The sequence below is a fragment of the Carassius auratus genome, chromosome 25 (genome assembly GCF_003368295.1).
Source record: "Carassius auratus strain Wakin chromosome 25, ASM336829v1, whole genome shotgun sequence".
NCBI classification, from domain to species: domain Eukaryota; kingdom Metazoa; phylum Chordata; class Actinopteri; order Cypriniformes; family Cyprinidae; genus Carassius; species Carassius auratus.
In genome coordinates, this window is record NC_039267.1 from 5,527,340 (window position 1) to 5,539,875 (window position 12,536).

At 37.3% G+C, this 12,536-nt stretch overlaps 1 protein-coding gene across 10 annotated transcripts in view; it reads right to left on the reverse strand.

The window, feature by feature from the left end:
- LOC113043080 (A-kinase anchor protein 13-like) overlaps positions 1-11,917 on the reverse strand; it is a 31,358-nt gene extending 19,441 nt beyond the window's left edge. For 6 of the 10 annotated variants that reach the window (XM_026202213.1, XM_026202209.1, XM_026202211.1 and 3 more), the window contains exons 1-9: positions 11,804-11,891; positions 10,661-10,708; positions 10,141-10,200; positions 8,607-8,793; positions 8,290-8,386; positions 7,709-7,831; positions 5,014-5,038; positions 4,616-4,730; positions 1,755-1,917 (exon numbers count right to left, since the gene is read on the reverse strand). In XM_026202213.1, coding sequence (XP_026057998.1) covers positions 1,755-1,917; positions 4,616-4,730; positions 5,014-5,038; positions 7,709-7,831; positions 8,290-8,386; positions 8,607-8,793; positions 10,141-10,199 — 769 coding nt within the window. In that variant the 5' untranslated portion in view covers position 10,200; positions 10,661-10,708; positions 11,804-11,891. Of the gene's footprint in view, positions 1-1,754; positions 1,918-3,493; positions 3,863-4,615; positions 4,731-5,013; positions 5,039-7,708; positions 7,832-8,289; positions 8,387-8,606; positions 8,794-9,778; positions 10,064-10,140; positions 10,201-10,660; positions 10,709-11,803 lie in introns of those variants that run through there. The other 4 variants (XM_026202218.1, XM_026202217.1, XM_026202215.1 and 1 more) reach the window with 4 other exon arrangements.
- Between the last annotated feature and the right edge of the window lie 619 nt (positions 11,918-12,536).

Here is a 12,536-nt window from a genome sequence, read left to right on the forward strand (position 1 = left end):
ACACAATCTCAGATGGTGTGCATGATGGTATCAAGGCCTGCTAGACCTTCAACAATCTACATGTTTGAAGGCGTAGAGACTGTGATAATTTCCCCCACGAGTACACAACTTTCCCCACTCCCACAGAACTTCTCCAGCAAAACCCACACAGTCACGGAAAGCGACTTTTTTTTACAAGAAAAGCAACATCCACTATCACTCAAAAAGCTGGGTTCAGCAAAAAAAAGTTTTTAGCATTTAATAGCGGAGTATTAAATTGTTTAATAATAACAACAACCACAACAAAGCTATCAGACAAGACTTTCAGATATCTGATCAAACTGACTAAAAGTGTCTCGCGCATCAGTCACTTTTGGGAAACGAGAGGAAACGGTAATGAGTCTGCCAGCACATCCTCTGAGAACAATAAACAGAGAGAGCAATGGTGGTAGCGGTGCGCTGACAGGATGTCCCAGCACACGGACTGGCCTCGGTGCAGCGCTGAGCCTCCCCAGCTGTGTGCGGGTGGAGCCATAGAGTGATGCAACACTGTGTAAGGCCTGTCTGGGCAGATAGCCAAGATTACTCCTGTTCCTTCCTTTAAAATACTGCTCACTCTGAGACACATATTCACCCAATTCTCCAGACGAATCGTGGCCAACCGTGTCTCTCCAGAAATCTCATGCGCAGCTTTAAATCACAATTAAGTACCTACATCTTAGAAGCAGTCGCTGACTAGCTCATTAAAATAGCTTTTTTATTTCTAGAGACAATCTGCGGGAATTTTCTCTATAGAATCAAATTTATTTAACCAACTTCCTGTGTGAATCTCTTGCGAATCAAACTTCTGCAAAAAAAAAAAAAAACACTTTCACAGTGGTAAGTTTAACTCCATGCATGACTGCTCTGCAAATAACAGTAAAGGAGGAAGTGCCAAAAAAGACATGAGCCAATGGCACAACAAAAGAAGCAACAGAATACAACAGATCAGTATTTTACCTTTTTTTTGTGTTTTTGCACACTGAACTGATGTGATCCAAATACATTTTTATTTAAGCAGATGTATCGTATGCATTTTTATCATAAATTGCATGCCCTTACCTAATTTTACAGGAGTTTTATATAAGGAGTTTTTAGTCATTTTAGCCATATCGTAAATTTATAGTATTATTGTTCTAGCATGCAATTTAATTTATTATTGTTTCCTTTCAATTTAATTTTTTCTTCCAACACAGATAGAAAAGATATTCCCATAACTCTGGGAAACTCTGAAATATAGATTAATAAAGAATTTATATAGTAGATGTTGAATAGTGTACTGACTGAGCAGAACAAAGAACAGAATGGAAGAGCACAGAATTTTGAGTATAGCAATACAATAAAGTATACAGCAAAACAGTAGATAGTATAGAGTAGTATAGAGTATAGAATAGAGAGTAGAGTATAGACCAGTATAAAGATTATAGAATATAAGAGTAGAGTGTACAGTGTATTATAAGAGTTGATTAGAAGGGAAATGTAGAGAGGAGAAGGACGTATGTTTACAAAAGGTTATAGAACAAAAACTATAGAACAGTAAACAAAAATAGAAGAATCCAGAATATGAAATAGAAGAGAACAGAAATACAGCATTGAATAGTAAAAGACGGTTATAAAATAAAATAAATGAGAATGTAGAATTGAAAGTCTTTGTAGAAAGCACAGTAAGGTTGAAAATAGAGCGCAGAATAGTAGAGAAGATTATAGAGAGTAGAATAGAGAGCTGTATCTCTTACTGGTGCAGAGAAAGGCATCTCTAGTGTTGATGGATTTGTTGCACTGCTGGCAGGGGATTGTGGGTACTGCCATGACCGCAGTGAAGAGATGCCCGTTTGAGGCTCTCTTCTCCTTGTCTTTGGCATCTCGCTCACGCTCCTTATTCTTGTCCTTCTCCTTCTCCTGCAAAATACAGGCCAAAAGGTGAATGAGTGAATCAGAGTGTAGATGTGTGACGTACAGTGATTTCAGACAGTCCAAGCTGTGCATTAGACTCAATTACAGTGAGGTCCCAGTCCAGATGGGAGATTCAATGGGAGCGGCGCACATCCATCATAAAACTCCCAGGGTCAGCAGATCACGGAGAAACCCCATCAGCTGCACAATCAATACTTTCATTCCTTGTCATCATTCATCTCCTGCTGCATGTATTCTCAAAATCTGTCTATCTTCAACATCACATTTACAGTATCCTCACTGTTCTCAACATTATATCTACCTATCTATCTACCCATGTGTCCATCCGTCCTCAATGTTAAAATCTATCCATCCATCTTTTCATCAGTCCTTTCATCACATTCTTACTACAGTATCTATCCACAAACTTACCCGTCCATCTATCATCCACCCATCTTCCATCTATTCATACACTTATTTATACATTTATCTACCATCAATCCATTTACCAATTTACCCATCCATCTACCTACCATCCACCCATGTACCCATCCATTTACTCATCCATTTATCCATCCATCTTATGTACCATCTATCATCCATCCATCTACCTATCTCTAAATGTATCAACCATTTATCTACTGCATCCATCAATCCATCTACCTACCACCAACCAACCATATACTTGTCTATAAATTTATATACCCATAACTCAATCTACCAACGATCTACCCATTATTCCATCCATCTACCTACCGATCTATGAATTTATATACTCAATCCATCTACCATATACCCATCCTTCTATCTATCTACCTACCCCTTTACAATCCATCTACCAACATATAAACGTACCCATCCATGTAGCCATCTACACATCAAATACACTGTCCTTTTCCAATGTCTTTAACACTTTACTTGAAGTGTCAAAACCACAGTATGCTCACTACATCACTCCCTGAGAGCAAAGATAGCTCAAGTGGAGAAACCTTAAATTGTGACCATATTCACATATCCACCCTGATTACAAAACCCTGTCTTATCTGCTGCAACAATTACATACCAAGATTGTGATCATGTGCAAGCCACAATGGGAATTTTTTTTTTTTTATATATATTGGCCACATTCAACTAAATGGATTAAAAGCTGTCTTATTAATTCTTAATATCCAATATATACTAAAAACAAGTAAAAGGCTGCTGTATATTCACTGAACTAGTATTCCATTGAGTATGGATGGGTGGCTTAATGTCATAACATCAGGAAAAAATTATTTGGCTACAAACAGTATAGGAAGATAGATAGTCAAAGTGCACTTCCCAAAAAAAGTTTAAACATGGCTAAAAAGTAAAAACATGTCCAAACACAAACACAAGTGATTTACGTAATTCACGCCTTTCTCAACTGGAGCGAAACAATGATCTCGGGAAGCAAAAAAAAAAGTTTCCAAGCCACTAGAATAACACATTGCACATGAAACCTCTAAAACATCAGAACATAACAGCAAACAAATGTCTATTTTCTATATATACGTGACGGGGAAAAAAATCGAACATCTGCTCTTTGGTAACACAGTCTTACCTCAACCAGACCACCAGTATTCTTGATCTTCAGTGACCGACCCTGCGGTAAAAACCTACGACACAACGTAGACATCCCTGATGCAAGGTAGCCAGTGAGTGCACTGGCCTGAAGGTATGGCAGATGAGGTTAAAAGTCTGTCTGCACAAACACATAAGTTCCCATGACGGAGAGCAGGCGAGCCAGCCAGAGGAAGTGACTGCAGTTTCTTTCTGTCGTCTTTCACATTGGGGCTCAACTTAAAGATACAGTTCACTTCCTTTTACCATAGACCCTCCCTAATACAAAAGGCAGCTTTTTGTTTGTGTTGTGACATTTAGCTGATTCAACACAGATCGAAATTCGAATCGACACTGCAGTTAATTCAGACCCGGCAATGTTACATCAAACAATGAAGATGCATGCATCCTGTTTATATCAATTGCCTAGTTACCAATATGACACTCTGTTAAAAAACAAAAAGCATGCGACAAATTAATGTGTAGGGTTTTTTTAGGTCAAAATATGTGTATAAAATCCTAAATAACCATATTTAAATCCACAAACCATATATGGTGGCCCAGCTGATTTATGTGGACATCAAATAAATGTCATGACGGTTCTCCGAAACAGTGAAGTCATAGATTTTAACATGTATTTGTTTCCACTGAATTGCATGAGCTGTAAAGCTTGGTGTTAGCTAGTATATTTAAACAGAGCCATGGAGAGACCACAGCTTGCTTCTACATCCTGTTGAACTTCCCTACCGCGAACCCTTGTACGACAGACAGAGTGTGCACACATTTGCCTGCACAAGAGCAAACTCTGCAAGCGCTCTAGCAACTTCAGATAGTGCGGGGGTTGCTGAGAGCTTTCACACCATCAGCAACCTCGTCATCAACAGGAACCACAGGAAGAAAACCTCAGAGTTAAATAGCAGGTGCATGGTGCTGCATCAAAGAACACCATTAGATCAGCATGATATGTGGCAAACTAAAACGATAACATTTGTTTCCACTAATAAGGTCTGAGATGGTTAAAATAAGCTTTGAAGGAAATGTGTTGGTTTTCGAGCGGAAGAATTCTAGATTGACTACAGCTGAAACACATATACATATATAGTAAAGTAAAATGTATACCAACCTTGTTCTTTTTGCTCATCTTGCTCTTGAGGTAACTGAAGGTCCTGCTTACTTTGGTTCCTCCAACTTTTCCTTCACTGTCACTACGCAACGGCCCCGGATCCTCCTCTGATATACTGAATGAGACAAAAGATGAAAACGGCAAAATATAAAACTGGTCCTGCATCCTAATTTGCATACTATCAATTTTTAACAGTATTTAAAATCAGAATAAGTGTGCCTCAAATCATAGCATGTTTAAATTGTCCATCTCGTCACCTATCCATACCAATAAAACTGACAAAAACGCTAAAAAAAAATATTAATATTATGGCCTATTAACTTGATAAATATTAAAAATAAATAAATAAATGCTTGGACTTTAACATAACCAGTTTTCATGTGATGCAGGGGTCGTACCTGTACTCTAAAGATCCTGATGTACCTGGGGAATGAGAGAAAAAACACTGATTAAACCAAAAGTACATTGGAGACAAGACTACGACTAACAAAATGACATAAACCAGACCACAGAACAACAACTGACATTCTTAATCACTTTTCAATGAGCCCCAGGAGTTTTGTACTTGTACAAAAAGAAATTACACAAGAAGTTTTATGGCGTGCATAGATTCTAAAGGCACAGCCCTGCAGAGAACAAAGGCAATTCTTCAAGCAAAATGCCACATTTGTACAACACTCAAAAAAACTTAAAGAAAAATATTGCACTGCAACCACAAAAGCTTAACTCTGAGAGATTAAATGATTGCTGATGTTTTGCAAGGACTGGAGAAACAGGCTCATATTGTATTTATTTATTTGTTGTCTTGTATAATAAATGATTATGCTGTGTTTGTACAATAGTTTTATATATACACAAACACACACACACACACACACACACACACACACACACACACACACATATATATATATATATATATATATATATATATATATATATATATATACATACACACACACACACACACACACACACACACACACACCAATGTCAGATGAGTTTGTCTTATATATTTTAGATATGTTTTAAAAAAGTTATATTAAACCAACAAAATGCAACAAACTTTGAAACATTTTTATTAGTTCCAGTGCTGCGTAGTTACTGCATTTAGCCTTTAGGGGCAGTATAACTTACTCTGTATAATAAGCTTGAAAAAGACAAAGTATATTAACCTTAATCTATATTTAAAAAAAAAAAAATACACTTTATTTTGTCAAATGATCCTGGAACTAAATTAGACTAAAATTTCAGATACCGATTTGTAATGCTTTCTTTTTACAATTTAAAACGAGCCCTAAGCAGCTGTGAAATCTATAAGCAATGCTATGAAAAGTGTTTATGTGGATCTAAATGACTTTGAAAGACATGGAAAAAATGGAGCCAATGGAAAGGAACTATACAGACGTGGCAATGTTTCATTTGGGAGACCCACTATCCATTCGTCCCAATAATCCACAGGAATGAATGACTTGAGCAAAAGTATGCGTCAAATACAATATTTCTGTCAGATGAGGGTCTGAGAAGACTTTTGCAAACACACACGTCTGCTATACCGTACATAAGCAACACTGTGTTACAGTGGCTGTAACAAACCTCAGTACTCAAGTGTGCAATGTACTTTGAAATATCTGTGCCATTAAACCAAATGCATTATGATTCAGGAAGCAAGTAATAACGTTATTAATTCAACTAGTCTTAAAGGGTTATTTCACCCAAAAATTTTAATTTTTCTCCATGTTCTACTTACCCTCGAAGCATCCTAGGTGTATGTGACTTTTCTCTTTCAAAATAATCCAATCGTAATTATATTAAAAATCGTAATTGATTTTCCAAGCCATTCACTGGGGGTAAGTGGGTGTTTGTTGTCAACAGTTCAGAAGACGTGAAATAAAGTGTGCACATCTGTAATAAAACATCCCTGACATGGCTCCAGGGGATGAATAAAGTCCCCTGTAGCAAATCCATGTGTTTTTGTCAAATAAATATCCAGATTTCAAACATAGTAAACACTTTTTTTCTAACATCAGATGACTGCGTAAGATGAGCAGGCGGAAGATGGAAGACGTATGTGTTTCGCGCGCAACAAAGTTTCCTTACTTTAGCAAAGGAAAACCAGTCTCCTCTTGGCTTATTTCGGAATCCTCTGATGTTTTTCTTTACAAATCCTCATTTTGTGCTTCTAATTCGTGACCGGCGCTTTGTTTTGTTCTCTCTCCGCTCGTCACTAACCATGCAGCGCTGACGAACTACGACATCCGCCTGCACGTCTTCCGGTTCCCAACAGTCAGCAGAAGTGAGAAAGAAAAGTGTTTATTTCATTTGAAATCCTGATATTTATTTTACAAAAACACATTGATTTCCCTTAGGGGGCCTTTATTCACCCCTCGGAGCCATGTGAGGGATGTTTTATGTTTTGCACACTTTATTTCACTTCTTCTGAACTGTTGACAACAAACACCTGCTAACCCCCATTGAAAGACTTGGAAGAGCAAGGACAGTTTTTAATATAACTTTGTTTGGATTATTCTGAAAGAAGAAAGTCACATACACTTTGTGTATACAGGATGCTTCGAGGGTGAGTAGAATTTAAGATATAGAATAGATTTAGAATTATAGAATAGATTTTCAGTTTTGGGTGAACTAACCCTTTAACTTACTCAGAAAGATTCTCCTCAAAGTTCTGTTGATGGTACATTAAATGCATCACCAGACAACATGCATATCATACATAAGTTCATTAAGTTATTGCATAGAGAATTTTAAAAGCCATTTCATTATTTTGGCACCATTCGTTTTGTTTAATTTTGTATTAACCGATAAGTAAAGTAAGATAAATCCAACTAGATAAAACACTTCAGATCAATAAATAGCAAAATTGTCATAAGACTCAACACATGGGACAGTAAAATTAAAATAAGAAATATATATATATATTAAATAAAATTAATGAAAAGTAGTTTTAGGAATAATTTCAATGAGCCGATCTGATCAATAACTTAGTGACACAAGGGAGGTAGGGGGACACACTTCATATTAAGCAGGGGTCGGGCAGGGTCCATGCCAGGCATTGTGGGATATTCTTTTACTTACTGACTGCCTCCTCCTCATCACTGGATGAAGAGCCAATAGAAAAGAGTGTTTTAGATTTGGGGAGCATGGGCGAGATGCTGAAGGAGAAGGAGATTCGTCGCTTGGGTCGCGGCCGTCCGATTGCTGGTGGGTCCCATGATCACATGAGCAAAAAAGATCAAAGCAGGCATTATAATAAAACTGGGCAGTAAATGTCCACTCCCTTAAAGTGACACCACAGAGAAAGGGAACCATGGGAGATCCACATTTGATGAGTTGAAGAATACCAACAATCCCAGATGATACAGGATATTTTTGGAGTATAGAGATCCCAGGACACGAAATCGGGTGTTAGATATGATTGATAGCTGAGTAGTCAGTGGGTAATTTATGACTGAACATCTCAACTCCTTATCTTACCACAAGAGACCAGCAGAGAAAAAAAAACTCTGAGCTCTGCAACATCTGTTCTAAAAGCAATTTTGAAGCTTCTAAAATAGTTTTGCTTAAATGTGTGAAATGTGTTGCTTGCACAGTGCTGCAGAACTCAGAGTGGCCCAATGAGACACAGGAGAGAAAACTGTAGAGGTGTTTAAACTCACCATCCACATCCTTTTGACTGATGGCCAACATGGAGACAGACTTGGTGAGAAAGGTTTGTGAAGGTGGGACACATCTTTGTCCAGATTGGATGGACTTCTGAAAGCAGCAAACAAATCGATTATTTAGGGTAATTAATGGCAATAGAATTGAGACTAAGTGGAAAATCTGCAGATGCAACTCTAATCATCACATTCAGCAGAATTCAGGTGATGTGTGGTGACAGGTGCATATATAGTCTGTAATATAATGTCTGTGAGTGTTGCAAAACCAATCAGATTTTAGGGCTGGATCTATGTATTTTTAAATAGAACTTCACCTGACTGTCCAAACTGCTGCAGTCACCCAGATCTGATTCCTGTTCCTCTTCTGTCAGGGACACAAGTGAGCCTCTCTCTTCTCGGTCCAGCTTCGACGGACAGTTCGGTTCCTGGCTGGCCTCCCCCATGCACTGATTAAGGCTTTTCCTTCCTTCCTTCTCTGCTACAAGTCCTTCCAGGCTGTAACTGTGGAAAGAAGCATATTTGATGTGTTTCAGTGTTTGTTTGTTTTTTTTTTGTTGAGATGGTGACTACATTGCACACACACCGAATCACCAAAGACCTTTTACGTTGCTGTGTGTGACATTCAAATACATGCAAGATAAAGCTAGACGCAAATCCATTCAGATTCACATGCACAAGAATCAAATAACAACGAGCAAAAGTCTACTAGTAAATAACGACAATACAAGCTTGACCTCATTCTGTGAAAGTGAAAAGTTTACTGACTCACACTATAAAACCAGCCTTTTGCATTTCCTCAAAGCAAACTCATTCAAGCTATGCCACAGAAACGGTTCGCAATTTTCCACATGGTAAAAAAAACTAAAACAAAGCATCTCACAGTGGACAAAACAAGTGTTTGAATACTAAAAAAGTTAGAATGTCACTGAATTACATATCAAACCGAATAGCATATATTTTTTTAAGAAAAGCAATCAAGCCAAGCAGTTCAATAAAAGTTATTGGTTAGTTTTTAAATAAGAAAATCGACAGATATACAATTAAAACTAAAACTACTTATATTTGGATACTTCTGGTTGTCAAACATTATTAGTGTTGCATTATATGTTTTGCTTTCACATAGTTAACTTGAGGGAAAGGGACATCCTTTTTGAGATCACTTGGTTAAAATTAAATGCAATAATTACTCAGAAAAGTGAAGTCCGTTCTGAAAAAAGCATGGTTTGCTTGCAGATACTACTTGGTAGCATTACATGTAATGAAATTAAATTGAAGTGCCGCCTAAATATTTAAATACTTTTTGGGACGAGCATGTACAAACTATATGCTTATATATATATAGTCTATTTATAAGAATACAATTATTTAAATCTACTTACATCTAATTGTTGAGAGCAGCTCAATACAAGTGTGATGAGTTCTGAAATTCTTTCTAACAGGAAACACTCAAAAAGAGTGACAATGTTATAAGAAAAAAAATTCTCACCTCTCATCAGGTTTTGAGATCCAGATCAGTATGTTAGTCATAGTTCACATTAATTAATTCTGTAGTTTCTACATGTCGACATCTACATGTCTAGCTAAACTTGTTCATTTAAGTGGCCTGTTAGTCTCTGTCTCAGACAATGAAATCAGCGGAAATGACTGCAACGGTGTTTGTGGTCTCAGATGTTTGTCCAGAGAGACGAGCAGACTAAAGCATAGAGAGGAAGTAGACTAAAACACATAATGTGCTATGAACACATACACACACCTCTGTCTAGAAAACACACTATTTGTGTGCTCCTATCAAGCAATTAATGCTGCATAATATCACAGAAAATGTAGACACTCTTTATCTTCCTTTACCTTCTTGCATTTATTTCATCATTTTCAGACCGCAGGGCAACTGAAGGACACCAGCTCATGCTTTATGGAGTGCGTAAGAATCAGGATGATGGATGGATGGATGGATATATAGATGGAAGAAGGAATGTGTATAAAGACAAAAGAGGAACTTGTTAGTACAAGATCTAAAAGAGGCCTTTGGACATTTAACCTTTACATATATTTATTGTATGGAACGACAAAATGCAAGCTTATTTTCTAGATAGTTGGCAGGGAAGCTGAAATAAAAATAAACACTATATATACACACAATAATAAAAATAAAAAAAGAGTCAAACTCAATAAAATGACTGAAACTTTACCATTTAAAGGAAAAAAATACATTCAAAATATAAATAAAAACTAAAAAAAAAAACCTCACAGGTACTGTATTTACGGGCTGTTTTAGTGGGATCTGTTAGTGTTCGTTTTTTTACATGGGCTGTTCTGAAAGGATTTGGTGGAGTCCCTGATTGGAAAGAGTGAAAATGGATGCTGGTACCTTCTCCTATGACCCGCAGACCTGTGCTCCACTTCACCTCGAGCCGTACTGGAAAAAGTAATGGATGAATATGAGGAGGAGAAGATGATTGAACAGAAACAAATGAACCAAAATGAATATGAAAAGCTGATGAGATGATTGACAGCCCTAAGAATGTTTACTAGAATGAAGAATAAAACAAGGAAATGTTTTTTGTGTATATCAATAGCTGATAATTATTCATTGGAAATATTTATGAAATAATAACAGAAAAATTATATTTAAATAAACTGAATCATTTTATTATTAATACTTTCTAAAATAATTCATGCTAATTATAATAGCTCACACACACTCACATATACATACATACATTATATATATATATATATATATATATATATATATAATATATACACACACAATATATATACATTCACATATATGTTCCTCTTTTGTGTCTTAAGAGTATTAGAGGTCATCTGACTGTTTATTATAAGCAGGAACACAGTCCTGTGTGACCTAAATACAGCTCTTTCTCACAGAACAGCAGCTGCTGACGAATCCCTCAGAGGAAGGGCCCTCACACTTCTGGGATTTCCCTTCACAAACACAGTCCTAATACAGACTGTAAATGATTCAGAGCTGTACACAAAGCTGAAGTAATGCCAAGATGATGGGACAAAAACCAAAACTGAGCGATTACAAGTATAAACTCAAATATAAAGCATATCTGATTGCATTATAAAGACAGCTGTGATGAATGATTAAACGGTGGGCGGTTTCTTTGGTAATAATGCTTGGATATTGTTATCAGATGATTCACAGGAAATGAAAATGTGGGGTGTCTGTCACATTTATGAGAAGAAAAAAGCGACAAGACATGTATGCCAAGTTCGGAAACTCATACTTGAAATTTGTCTTCTGCTTTTAACCCAAGAGCACAAAACACACATACACATCATGCATTTGAAAACTAATTTTTACAAAATATATTTGTTTCTTTATATGTAGCGTTTCTCTTATTTATGACATTTAATGTGATATTTAAATTTAATGTGTTAAACGACATTAGCCTGCTATCTTAGCATGTTGTTTGCATGGCTTGTTTTAGTATGTTTTTATTCAATCCCTTAAACCTTCATTCTTAGAGGTAAAGATTACCTGCGTTGACTAATCTCACTCTCCCCCGCCGCATTTTTGCCTGGGCCCCAACTGTGCCTGCGGAAAGGGGACAGGGACCGTATGGAGGTACGTAAAATAGCCGACCGCTCCGGGACCTCGTCAAGCGGTCCTTTTTCTCTTCCTCCTCCGTTTCTCCTGATGCTCCAGGAGATGTGGGCTTTTCCTGACAGGGGTCTGATGTAGGAGCTTCTGTGCTGGCCTGAGAGATGGCACTAGGGGTCCCGAGGCTGGAGGTTTCATCTGTGGAGGACGAGTAGGACGTGGACACACCGCTGGTGATTGTGACGCTGTCCTCAGCCTTTGATGGAGAAAGAAGAATAGAATTGGAAAGAGTTTGCAAAAACAAAATCACAGTTGATGTTGGGTGACAACTAGGAGGACTGGGATTTTGGACCAACTTTCCAAACTGACATCACAACCTGAAATCACACGTTGCTCCTGGTTAGGACAAGCACATGTGAATTCTGCAAATGACTGCTGATGACGTACCACCTTTACATCTGTAGTTAACATACAAGCAGACTACATTTTTTTCTTCTTTCTGCAAACCCCATGAAGTCTCCGAGTTCTTTCCATCCTTGTAAAGCTTGCATAACATAGAAACGCACAACTCTGACACTCATTTCCATTCACAGCAAAGAGACCGCAGCCAAGCAGGGGTGTGGTGAGCTAACAGCTACATACATTACACTAACCGTAATAGATGACTTTA